Genomic DNA, 13,964 nt, shown 5'->3' on the forward strand with positions numbered 1-13,964 from the left:
GAAAGAATCAATTTCGCCTCTGTTTACAGCTGCTATTAATCCTTAGTCTTTATACCCTCCCAAACTAGCAGTTTTCAAACTTACTGAACACTGTCTCGATAGCATCAGCAAATATTTTTGCACCCCTTCTATTTAAGTGTATCTTACTCTAAAAATAGTCTCCTATTGACAAGGACAGGGCATGTTAAGAAAAATTTTACCCCAAGAACCTTGCAGGATCTCTCAAGAGCTGAACTGACTGATATGACACTTGTCACCTATTCTCTCCTACTGTGCCTGGACAAAATTCTAAACACTTTTCAGTGCATTACATAGAGACCAGAAATCAATGAAAAATTCACCATGGTTACTAAATTAAGAATTGGCAGCACAGCATGTTAAAAGTTAACATTTTTAGTTTTTCTTTGTCACACACCAAATTATCATATAGAATTCACTGAATCATCTTATCACCAAATGTCTTCCACCAAACTGCCACACAGTGAAATATCATACAGTGAATTGTCATGTACCAAATCGTTGTACAACAAAATGTACTGCACCGAACTGATGTGGACTTGTTTACAGTTCTTAAGTCCCTGCTTCAATTCAAATCAAATTTACAGAATTTATGTGGGGACATTTTTATTTTGATCCACCATCCTGAAACACGATGGCCACCATTTAAGACTTTTGTGCTTACAGTATGATTTACATCATACGGTACATTGGAGAGAAAGTGAGATAGCTACACAGATATCTATATATATATAGAGAGAGTGGGGGGGGAGAGAGACAGCCTGGTATTTTTTATATCAATAAGCCATCATCCCAAAATGTGATAACCATAGCTTAAAATTATAATTACTGCCTGTTTAGAACTCTTAATTTCATAAAGTCCAATTTGAACCAAATTTACAGTAAATGTGTGGAGGTCTAATGTTTTTCCAACAGATATGATCTGCCATTTCTGGAACAAACTGGCTGCCATTCATTCTATCTATAAGTGGCATATACATAAAACCTGATTCATTTCTCGAAATACTTAATTTAATACATTAGAATGATTCTATATCATTTGTAATTTAGCTTTTCTTGTTTACTTTCTTTTTTTTTTTTTTTTTTTTCTGGATCTCAGAAAAGGAATCTCAAGTTAAGTCCTATAAAAATCTTTAGTTGTTTATTTACAGGGCAAGTCAAAAGTGTGCACTATAGAATAAATTATTTTTATTGTAACAGATATTCAAAATGACCACCTCATACTTGTAAACACTTGAATTCTTTGTGTGAATGATGCCTTGACAATATGAAAGGAAAAAATCGAGGGGTGTGAGATCTAGTGATCTGGGTGGCCATTCAACTAGGCCTCATCATCCTGTTGTGGAACTGTTCATTGAGGCAGTTTTGCACAACCAATGAATAATGCTGTGAAGAATGTGTTTATCCTTTGTTGTAGAGTAACATCATCCAGAAAATCTATCAAGTAATTCTGTGGCATATGTAAACATGTTTTGCCACTAACGCTACTGTCAAAAAATAAGAACCGATTATTTGACCAGCCCACACTGTAACCTGGGGTTGTTTTGCACATTATTCGCTTCCATCAAATTAGGATTACTGTCTGATCAGTAACAAAAATTGTGTCTACTGATGTTACCACTTAGACAAAATACTGCCTCATCACTGAGGAAAATTGGTGCATCTCTGATTTGTAATATCCACTCACAAAACTCTTGTTGATCTGGTCATCACCATGCAAATCCTGAACAAGTTGCACTTTATCCAGGTGAAAATTATTTTTTAGAAGAACGTGCACTATTGGACTTTGGGTAACACTGTTTCTTGACTGAATTTCCTTGACAATTTTTTGGGCTGTTTGCAAGCTGCACAAATACCATCCCTGGTGTGATGGTATTTGTGCAGCTGCAGATGGTATTTTTGGAGATCAAAAAGTGTAACTTCATCAGTTACACTTTTTGATCTCCCACTTTGAAGATGATCAGGAGCACTTCTGGTTTCTTTAAAACAGGTCATCAGTCATCCAACAGTTGACTGATCAACTGGAGGCCAGCATGGATTCTGCCTGTTAAATTCTTCGGCAATTGAATGGTGTGCAGCACCTGGTACCCCATACATAAACACTAAGCTCACTCTGTTATACTTAGATAATTTGTCAGCCATCTTTGAGCTCTGAAACAAAAAAGAAATATTAATTTGTAACATTTATAATGATTTGTTATTTTTGAATCACCCTGTATAAGTGTAATATTACACTGAAGAATAAATTTTTATTTGTTTATTGAGCTGTAGTAGACCATTTAGGCCAGCAATGGTAAATCTTTTATAGTTTGCCATGGAGTAGGGTGAGGGAGAGAAATGGTTTTTGATATAAAATGGTAAAAATGCTTAAAAGTTTCTAATACAAACTCTACTGCTTCTGCATAACTTTGTCACAAAACTTATAGCCACCAAACATGGCTGATAAACATAAAAATAAAATAAATACATCTTCAATTTAAAAAATATTTGTTTTATAATATCATATAAATTGTTTATGAGTGGCTGCATGTCACTGATTTATCATTGCTTATCTTGGTCAACACAATATCACTTAAAAAAAAAAAATAAAATAAAATAATTATAATAACTAGCATCAAATGCACTTCTCTTATTTAAAAATTCCAATCAGTATTTCAAATAGTGGTCACTTCAGACGAAAATGTTAACGTATCCAGAAATATAAATTATAAAATTATTTCATTTAAAGAAGTAAAGAGTATATCTAATATCATACACTAGTTCATATTCGCTGCAATAAATAATTCACTTACTTCTTCACTTAAATCCAACAATTCAGCCATTCTTTTTAACATGATGCGGGTATAGTACTTTGCCATAATTCGAATATTCTGAAACAAGAGAGCATATGTTAATTCCACTGAGTAAACTTTTCCATCCAAAGAGACAATCGATACAAATAACTTATTTGTTTAGCATTCTACCACACATTAAAAAAAGAGCTAATAAGAAATGGGACAAATATGTGAAACTAACCCTTTTTTTGTCCTTCTTATTAACCATGTCACTGCATAAAACTAATGCTTAAGTTCTCAACAGAACTATGTATTGCTAATTACAGAAGACCGAATGCAACCAGCATGGATAACAGCATATTAGAGCTGCAGAACAAACTCTTCATAATTTTGCACAACCTTGGGTCAGATTATGGACAGGCCAGAGTGTTACAGTCATTATGTGCATTATATGATAATATATGAGTGAAAGTGTTTTAAAACTTTTTCACCAGTACAGCAGGGCAAACACAAATGGAATAAAATTGTGTTTTAAATATATTTTTACTCCTACTGTAATCTACCTGTAAGATTATTTGAGGGGGGAAAGGACTAGAATGCATTATGAACTAAGAATACTTGGAAGGTACATCAGAATAAAAATATACAGAAAACTTTTAAACAATTATAAAGATCAGAGGAAACTGATTAAATCAATCAAAGCCATAACATCAGTTCATCAAAGCAAACAATGTATAGTGATTTAACATAAAACAGAATAAAAGAAGAGTAATCATTCATAAACAGATAAAAATAGTGTTTGTTTTATATACAAGATGTGTCATGTCATGTATGTAAATCTTTAACGTAGGGTGTCTCCCAAACACAAGTCCATTTCCACCTTGTAATTCTATGCTGGGAACAGTACTTACTAACATCATTCAGTACACTTGTGAAGTAAGTGTGAGTTATGTTGAGATGTTGTTTGACTTGCTGCTGCTTTGTAACCAAGAAGCAGCAAGCAATTTTCTTAAAAACTGCCACAATGGGAAACTGATTAATCCATTAGCACCTGGCATACTCGTATGGTAACACTAATTTAAAATGCTATTATTTTGAAACTGTCACAATTTCATGAAATATTTCTCTATATTGTTTATTTATAAATATCAGGAAATGATTCATATACCACTGTTAGCACCAGATGTCTTCAGTACCAATCTTGTAACCATTGCAAGAGGCTGATTTATTTTTCTAGTGACTCACGGAAGTTATCAAATTTTGTTTAATACAGAGTGTTTTTTGATTGTCTTTGTTTTACAATCAAATATAGACACACAATATATATATATATATATTTTTTTTTTTTTATGAAAAGCCCAAACACAAAAGGTATCAAAACCTATAGTACTTAGTACCGTGCATGGGCTGAAGGAGAAGTATGGAGGGGGGGGATGCCGGAAACTTTGCTCTAGAGACTAAACATGGATTTCACCACTTCAAGCCTCCAATAAGCAAAGTGGTGGTATTTCACCGGTTGATGAAAGTCATCTACCACCTGATTTAAACAAACTTCCACAATAACAAATGGAAATTTGTTCCAGCAATCAACCAACTGCTGGCTAAAGGCAACCTTCCACACTGCAGCTGTCCTTTCTCAATTTTAATTTGTGGCCCCCATGTGTAGTCCGAGCAAGAATCCCATCAGCATTGAGCTTGCTCAATTCATTCAATACCTGAATGAGATCACCTCACAGGTGCCTAGTCTCCAGACACCGCAATTTGCAGAATTGAAGCCTTTCTTGGTAAGGGCACCCCTTCGTTCCCCTCTTAATCCACTCAGAACTGCTAGAACATTGTCCTTGTTTGTTTTAAATTACCAGACAGTTTATTCTACATTTCCTGCCTCTTATAAAATAATGAACTTGAACCATGAACCTTCTCTTGATTTACTTTTGAATAATGTTGCAGGTCTACATTTTCTTTCTAGATCATTCAAAAAGTGGTCAAATAGACAGCTGATTTATACCGTTTATTTGAACTACAAAAATGGAGAAATATTTAACACAAACATTCATTTTCCTTTGTATAAATTATTCATTAAAAAAAAAAAAAAATCTGGCAATTTAAAATAAAATATCTGTAATCATGTAATTAAATGAAGTAATCAGTGTTCTCTAAACAGGTTCATTCAAGATTTGTGATGGGTGAAATATCTACAGGGAAAGATGCAAGAATATGCAAGATATCATATAATGAAAAGAAAATATCAAAATTGGATCTACCTTTAAGAATTATTTGCAAATCTGAATAAAAGAAAAGTGGATCCACCTTAAGAACTGTCATTTGCAAAAATATATATATAAATATAAATAAAAAATAAAGGGTAGCAGCTGGATTTCATGCCATGTATATTAATTGCTGATCAAGGTGATAAATACTTAGAGAATCTATGAACAAATAATGCTCACATTCATCAAGGAGTATACAATACTTGGAATTAAAGCCAAAATTACATTATGACCCATCACAGGTTGCACCTGACGGCATCCCCCCCCCCCTCCTTTTCATTTTGGTAAATTAAGAATGTGATATTTAATGTTAGGGCATCGAAGAACAGAGGCAAAGTAGATAGAGATGAAATTTTCAAATGTTAAATAAGCATGAAAGGCATCAAACTAGCAAATCAAAGTGAAAAAGAGAGAGAAATGAAAACTTAGAAAGTGAATTTTTTTTACATTTTACTTCTTAGCAAATTACTCAATAATGAAATTATGTATTTCAAAATTTATCGACAAAAAATTAATGTGCAATGCATTTATGAAAATTGCTATAGTATGTGAACAAAGACAGTGTACATGAATTTATGTCTGCACATGGTTTGTTTGTTATTTTGGTTTTTAGGAGCATTAGCAACTAAGGCCATATTGCTCCGGGATATGCGGTGGTCATTCCCTGACCTTTCCGCATTCTCCGTATTTGGTGGTGACGGGCTCGAACCCCGGTCTAATCAAGAAGCGTGTGCTATGCACTGCTGCTCCTTCCCACCTGGCTACGGAGGCGCCGCCTGCACATGGGACATGCAATTCATATATCATATGTGTCGTGTGGTACATGAATAAATGGAGTGATGGTATTTTGAAACTGGTGTTATCAATTACTGTCAATCAGTCGTTTTTCATTTTTATTCGCCATAACTAGAGTTATGGCATATTTCCTCATACCTCCACTCCCACCCCTAGATATATAATAAGTGGCCAATGATTGGCTGGATTGTGTAAACTTGGCAAGTTTTTGGGGTCAAGGAAAAGGTATATACACTTTCATCTGTATTGTTTTAGTACTGCATATACCAAGATGTGGCTTATTTGTAAATACACTAACATATGTGATCATACAGTGTGAAAATATCAGACCAGTGAGCAGCACATACTCTCATTGGTGGGAAGCTAACTGACAGAGCCAATATGCAGCTAAACTTCCTGAACAGTGTCATTACGGGTGAAGGAACAAACCAAAACTTCAAGAATCATAAGGAAGGTCACCACTGTCACATTAAGGAAACATGATGCTTGGGCTTTAGTCAAACAGAGCTAGCCTGGCAAGTGTATTAAGAAAACAGCTCCCTCCAATGAGGCCAGGACCATATTATTCAATGGTAACATTAGGCACTGTCTAGGACCAACAAAAACTAAAGGGGTCAGGAAAAAAATTTTTTTTATTTGCATGATAAAAACTGTAATAAAGATCACTTCTTGAATAAATTCAGGACAGACTATGTATACAAAGGGGCAGTCAGGTAAATTTTTTCCTCTCAAAGTGAAAGAAATTAACACAGGAGAGGAACTAAGATTTTTTTATTACAAAATCATCAATAACATCTCTAAATGCATTTTTTTGCAACAATTGCATGGGAAAACAGGTGCTATTGTTCCATGGCTGATCAGATGGTGATTTTCTATCCCTAGAAATTGATACACCCATAAAAAATGCATCCACCACAGAACCAATGAAACAGAAGTGCCCAGGATGAACAAGAACCATAATCCAATCCTGGATGAAGGATGTTACTCATCTACCTTTCTGTACCTCCATAAACTGTGTGTGCACACACACACACAAGAGAGAATGCTTTTTTTTTTTTTTTTTTAGTTCTTGGCACATTGGCTTCTGTGGCCATAATGCACCTTCCAAGGTTTTTGCAGTACTTTGATCCAAGGCCGAGGCGGGATTCAAACCCACGACCTTTGGGTTGCTAGGCAGGCACTTTACCCACCTGGCTAGCCCGGACGGCACAGAGAGAGAATGCATGCTGGCGATTAACTATGTATATCTGTATATATGAACAGATACAGAGACACGAAGAGCTGCACACTGAATCCTTTAGCAGTTGATTGAAAATCTACAAAACTATTTCATTCTATATAGTGCAATTCTGGAGAATTGCACTTTTTCCTTAAAATAATCACAACACAACTTCTAATAATAAATAAGAACTTCTTGGTTAATTACAAAAGACACCTTGTAGCCATCATTTATTACTGAAATTAAAAAAAGTGCATTTTTTGATAACTATATTTCAAACAAATGGTGGTTGCAATTGGTAAACTAGAAATAAAATACAACAGCATTCTGTACCTAGAGAATTTTAGCCCAAAATATTCATGAGGTAATCTTAAAAAATAAAGATTATATAATAAAAACAACCTGGAGAAAGAATCCAGTTCCATATTAAAATATATCGATATCCATTCATTTTATTTTTTGGAGGGGAGGCAGAACTCTCAAATGATCCATACAATTCATTTTAAATATTAGTGAACTCTATACAAAATCACCTTTGAGCAATGCAAGAAAAACTCTCGCTAGCACATTCAAAGAGATTCAATGAATATTCAAAGGATTCTTTCCTAAACTTCCTGAAACTACTGTTGAAATTCAATCATAATGGAATTAGAAAGCAATGGCTGTTAAGAGAACCTTTTATGAAAATGAATTCACAGATATTTTATATCTAAAAAATAAAAAAGCAAGCAAGGATTTCAGCTCTGAATAAATCAGATATTTCTAGAGAAAATTTTCATCATGGGAATTGTTTCTACTGTGGGTCAACTAATAAATATATTTATGTGCAAAATGAATTACCAAAGGAATCAATTAATGAATCAGTGAATGTCTTCTGATATATGCTAACTGCGAAAATTTCTTCCCACATAATCCACAAGAGAATGGTTTTTCTTCAATATGAACTAATAAATGTGTTTTTAAATTATCTGATCTTGAAAATGCCTTGCCACAATTTTCACAAATGAAGGGCTTCTCCTGAGTGTGAACTAATAAATGTCTTTTCAACTCAAGTAATATTTTAAATGCTTTTCCGCATGTTTCACAACAATATGGTTTCTCTTCAGAATGAACTAATAAATGTGTTTTTAGAGTAGCTGAAGTTGAAAATGCCTTGCCACAAGTTTCACAGGTGAAAGGTTTTTCATTAGTACGAACTATTAAATGCGTTTCCAGATTATCTGATCTTGAAAATGCTCTGCCACAAATTTCGCAGGCAAAGGGTAAGAACAAAATTTCATTTATTACATTTTTTTCTAGTTATTTTTTTTTTGTTTATATCTTACTGTCCTCAAACGGGGATGTTAGGCGTTACTGTATATGAATTTTATTTTTGTTTATAGTGAATCATAAACCAGGTGTAATGGAACCGAAGATTTTTTATGGCAAGAAGAAATACATCAGACTTGAGGAAGCTATTGAAGATGTTGCAAATCAAGAATCTAATAATAATGAGGTTTTTGAAATTTGCATATTACCCCCAAATTTGGATGAGTTTGGCAGACTGTGAAGAGTTCGACGAAGATGTTTTACAGGACCTTAATTCAATTCCAAAAGAAATTTCATTTGAAGATACCAATGAAAAAGATGTTTTATCTCTGGAAGATGATGTTCCAGAAGATAAAAGTGGCAGTGATTCAACGGTATATCTTGATTTCAAAAAAGCAAAATGGCTGAAGAGACAACCAGAATATACACCTTTCAGAACAAATGAACTTTGTTTTACAAGTGAGTTAGATGCTGTGAAAAGTGACTTAAAAGATTTGTCCCCACCCAAAATATTCGAAAAACTTTTTAGTGATGAAATTATAGACTATATATGCGAACAAACGATAATATATGCTTGACAAAAATACAATCATGAATTTACTATCGCCAACAAAGAAATGAAAAGTTTTATTGCAATATTGCTTTTGACAGGATATCACAACTTTCCTCAAGAAGGTTGTGATATCCTGTCAAATATAAGAAGGTTGTGATATCCTGTATTGGTCGCTGGACGAGAACTTGGGTGTCTCGTGCATTTATAATGCCATGTCAAGAGATCGATATCTAGAAATAGAGATTTGTACATCTGGCCAATAATGAATATGCTCATAAAACAATTTTGCCAGTGAGCTTTTTTTCACAAGAGGGGCTCACATCTAGTGAGTATGGGCTTGGCACACCCAGGGTCCTGAGCTGGAAATCATCATTCTTCTCTTTCTTGGTGATTCCCTTCTACTTCTCTCTCTCTCTCTCTCTCTCTCTCTCTCTCTCTCTCTCTCTCTCTCTCTCTCTCTCTCTCTCTCTCTCTCTCTCTCTCTCTCTCAGGGTAACTCAGAAATTTTTTTTTCTTGGCTGGTGCAGCATAAGCCTCAGGCTTCCTTGCACTATATGGCTAATAATAATAATAATAATAATAATAAGTATTTTGGACACAATCCAGCTAAATAATTTTAGCTGGATTATGGGAACCAGTGAGGGTCAGTTACAAAATTTGGATGATAAGTAGTTCTTCTGGTGATTTTTTTTCTTGGTGATTCCCTTCTACTTCTCTCTCTCTCTCTCTCTCTCTCTCTCTCTCTCTCTCTCTCTCTCTCTCTCTCTCTCTCTCAGGGTAACTCAGAAATTTTTTTTTCTTGGCTGGTGCAGCATAAGCCTCAGGCTTCCTTGCACTATATGGCTAATAATAATAATAATAATAATAATAAGTATTTTGGACACAATCCAGCTAAATAATTTTAGCTGGATTATGGGAACCAGTGAGGGTCAGTTACAAAATTTGGATGATAAGTAGTTCTTCTGGGTATTGCTACGCTTTTGACGTCTATTGCAGAAAATCAACTAAAGAAACCAAAAAATGTGAAGAGTATACCTGTAGGTGCAAGAGTGGTTATTTATTTATTGGAACACATCGGATCCATCAAACCAAGTAGTTTTCCAATAATGAGCACTGTCCAGTGAGACAAAAAATACAATAAGTGCTACTATTTTTACATTTTATTGATGCTGTCTTGCTTTTTTGGACCTTGGAGAAGATGGAGTCTTCGATTACAAGGCCTTTGTTTCTGGACTGTAGCCACAGACACACTTTATTTATCAGCAGTAATGGTGGCAGAAACAGAGTGTGAGCTAGCATCAAGCATGCTGATGAAGATCCTGTAAACTTGCTGCTCTCTGTGATCATCTGTGAGGCTTAAAGCACAAATTTGACTGAAATACATTACATTCATAAATCTTGAGTTAAAAATGATTGACACAGCCCATAAAAAATACTAATTTCAGTAGCAGTTTCACAGATAGTTAAATTTATTTCATCAATCACTCCTGACCAGATCATTTAAAGCAAGCAACTGAATCAGTGGTTCCTAAAATTCAAGGGTGGACAGAGTGAGGAGGTAGACAAGATCCACTTGTCCATCAGATTTGATCAGACAAGTAGCTTCCCCCTCTTTAAACTTTGAAAACCATTTAACAGTGTTCTCGAATAGTGCATATCATTTTGTTCGAAAGCTGTTTTTAATATTTTTGTACTTCTTCCTAATTTGAAATAAAATTGTATGCAAATTGTTTGGCAAAATCAGCCATTTTAAAATAGGATGAAAGGCATAAAACACCTAATCAACATACACTAATTCAGACTAGCTGCAGATTATCTAAATCTAGATGAGTCACCAAACATTTTGTTGCAAGTTACTAGTGTCACAATTTCAAGATACAAAGTCATTCCCCAGAATCTTTTGAATGCACCTCATATAGTTCATTCATAAAATTAAATTGAAAACATAATATGCAATGATTGGGAGCAATGAAATACTATAGGTGAGGTGGAAGGTGACAACACCACATTACAAATAAGTAACATTATACACCTTGCATTTTTCATATTTTATTATAATGCCAACTAAAATTCACTACCAATATTCAGCTACACCTTTCACATAATTATAATGATACCTATAAATTAATTTCCAGAAACATTAACAAGTACACCACTGAATAGCAACATTCCAAGCTGAGCAAAAGCATATGTATAGAAAAACTATTAGCCTCTGGCTGGCCAGCTAAAAAAACATGGTAAAGTGCAGCCATTATCAACCCACTGCAGGATGGAAGCCTCCTCAACAATTCATGCTGAGGGAAATGGACCATAATCTGCCACACTGGTCCAGTGCGGGTTGGCAGATTGACCGTATTCAGCAGTAGGGGGCTTGAACCCTGGTCTACTCAAGGAGCGTGTGCCACTGCACTCCCGCTCCTTACCACTCGGCTACAGAGGCTGGCCAGCTACTTGTTACTTATTAAAGGATGAGACAGACTGACTTCAAAAGAAGTCACCCTCTATGGCTCAACCCTTAAAAAGTCTTGTTACTCATTTTTCAACTATTATACAACATGGAAAGACAATTCTTCTCAACTAAAATACTTATTAATCCTTTACTGTGTGTCACTAAAACAGCAAAATATTTCCACTTATTATTAAGATTTACTTGGAAAGATAAACAAAGGCACCATAAAATATTTCATATACATACATGTTCAACCACTCTGCTTTTAAGATCCTGCCAACATTTGTTTCCCATTTCATTATTTTTAAAGACACCAGTAGGAGAATTTTCGGGACTGCCCTCGCGAAGCTCGATCTCATAACCTTGACAAAGTCCTCTCCAATTAATTAATTCAGGAGTGGTAAATAACTGAAGAAGATCTCTGGAAGAAGGAATGAACAAATTTCTATATTTTATTACATGAATGCATTATTAATAAAACATACACATCCATGCATGCTAAACTTTATTATATTAACAGTTCAAGTATCAATTAAAGGATTTTTTTGTGCTTCTTCCAAAATCCTTAGAAAAAAAAAACATTTTTAAAACATTTTTAACATTTTTAAAATTGTCAATAAAATACAGAATAACAGCTCTATCTTTTCACATCATATCATATTTAAAAAAGTGCATGAGCAAAGGAAACAAATAAGCAGGAATTACAAACTACTCACTAAAAACACTGCTCCATGTGGAAACAGAAAGAACCAGAATTATAAGTGTATGCAGTGCTACTGAGATGACTTTGTCTCAGTTGCATTGTGTACATCATTGAAGTCAGTATATCACATCATATATCATATCACATAAAACTTGCCTGTTTTTGGTTTTTTTTTGTACCATTTTAATTTTTCAAAGGGCTAAACACATTTCATACTTAAAAGAAATTCTTTCAAAAGAGAACATATTAAAAAAAAAAAAAAAAAATGAAAAGACTAATTTTAAAACAAATAAAATTTAATTACATTTATTACAGCACATCCAAAATATTAAATTATAGAAGACTTTTAGTTAACTATTCAGCTCAATTACCATAAGAAGTGGACAACAGTTGACTGATTAGTTGTTTGGGTTGGCATATCAATACTTCAGTCATAATGTGCCAATCCATATGGTTTGTCATGTATTATGTCTGCATAGGTTTATACAAGCAGGAAAAGTAAATATAACTCATTAAGGAAAACTTATGCCCTTTGTCTGAGTTAAGTTAACTATAGATATAGCTAAAGAGGCAAAGGCCTTTAAGAAAGTCTTAGAAACGATTTGAAACCAGGCCTCTATAAACGTGTAACAAGTTTTTTTTTTTTTTTTTTATCGTATGATGTGAGCAATACATGAAGGAACCGTTTTTTTTCCTGCTTCCTTTGTGTATCGCGCCCATGAGGTCCAACCAGAGAGTACGGCACCATCGTAATACCCAAGCCAGAGGCGGGATTCAAACCCACGACCTTTAGGTTGCCAGGCAGGCACTTTACCCACCTGGCTAGCCCGTTCGGCCGTGTAACAAGTGAACAACCAATATACTCTCGTATAGGATGGATATACAGTAAACCCCCGCTATTCGCGGTTTCGCGATCGCCGATTTAATATAAAATGAAACCTAAAAAAAATGTGAATTTTAAAGCGCCGTGAATATTTTCCGCCATAAAAAACATGGGCGTGGCTAAAATTATCTTGCCCGGTCAAAACAGCGCTCAGTGGGTGGGTGGGGGGAGAGGGGTGACAAAATCGCGAGCGTGGATGTTTCTCGCTAATCCTTGTTCAGTATGTGTTATGCGTTTGTCATGGAAGGTTTCGTCGTTTGCTTTTAATTTATATGCTTATAAATTGAATAAATTTATCAATTTATAAATTGATATGCTTACAAAAATGATAAATCTACCGTTTTGCAGTGTAAAACAGACTTTTTCGAGTGTGTTAACGGAAGAAAGTGCCTTTATTGTGGACAAGTTCTTTCTAACCCGTACCAAAATATGGCTACAAATAAAAAGAGAAATGTGAAAATATCAAAGAAGGTGATGACATTAGCGAATAAAATTGAGTTATTAGACAAAATTTCTAATGGTGAAAGTGTCTCTTCAGTGGCAAAACATTATAAAATCAATGAGTCAATGGTACGATCAATCAAAAATCGGAAGAAAAAATCTGCCGTAGTGTCCGCGAAAACCCGCTAATTATTTCAAAAATTTGCTCTGTAACTCGTGATGTTAAATTAGAAAAAATGGAAAAGGCTTTAAATCTGTGGATAGAAGACCGAACTCAAAATAAAATTCCATTAAGTTCACTCATCATTCATGAAAAGGCAAAACTCCTTTATCAACACTTTAGCGAAACTAGTGATAGCACTGGCGGGATGTTTTTTTTTTTTTTTTTTTGATAGCAAGCAAAGGCGCTGGTTTGAAAGATTTGTTTGAAATTTCTAATAAATATTACATTTAATATTAAATTGTTTCTTATTTTCATTTCGATGCCATATGCTTGCATTTCACTATGTACTGTCTACGTACAGTCATATTATGAATGTACATATAATACA

The 13,964-nt window shown here is 34.4% G+C and overlaps 1 protein-coding gene across 1 annotated transcript in view; it reads right to left on the bottom strand.

Moving 5' to 3' along the window:
* The window catches only part of Rpn5 (regulatory particle non-ATPase 5), an 85,375-nt gene that overhangs the window by 3,377 nt on the left and 68,034 nt on the right, over positions 1–13,964 (bottom strand). Inside the window, exons 7-8 of the mRNA XM_090387986.1 lie at positions 11,633–11,807; positions 2,811–2,888 (exon numbers count right to left, since the gene is read on the bottom strand). Of these exons, the coding sequence (XP_090244112.1) occupies positions 2,811–2,888; positions 11,633–11,807 (253 nt within the window). The remainder of the gene's footprint in view (positions 1–2,810; positions 2,889–11,632; positions 11,808–13,964) is intronic.

This window comes from Mastigoproctus giganteus, chromosome 13, assembly GCF_048544385.1.
Source record: "Mastigoproctus giganteus isolate SK-2022 chromosome 13, ASM4854438v1, whole genome shotgun sequence".
Lineage (NCBI taxonomy): Eukaryota > Metazoa > Arthropoda > Arachnida > Uropygi > Thelyphonidae > Mastigoproctus > Mastigoproctus giganteus.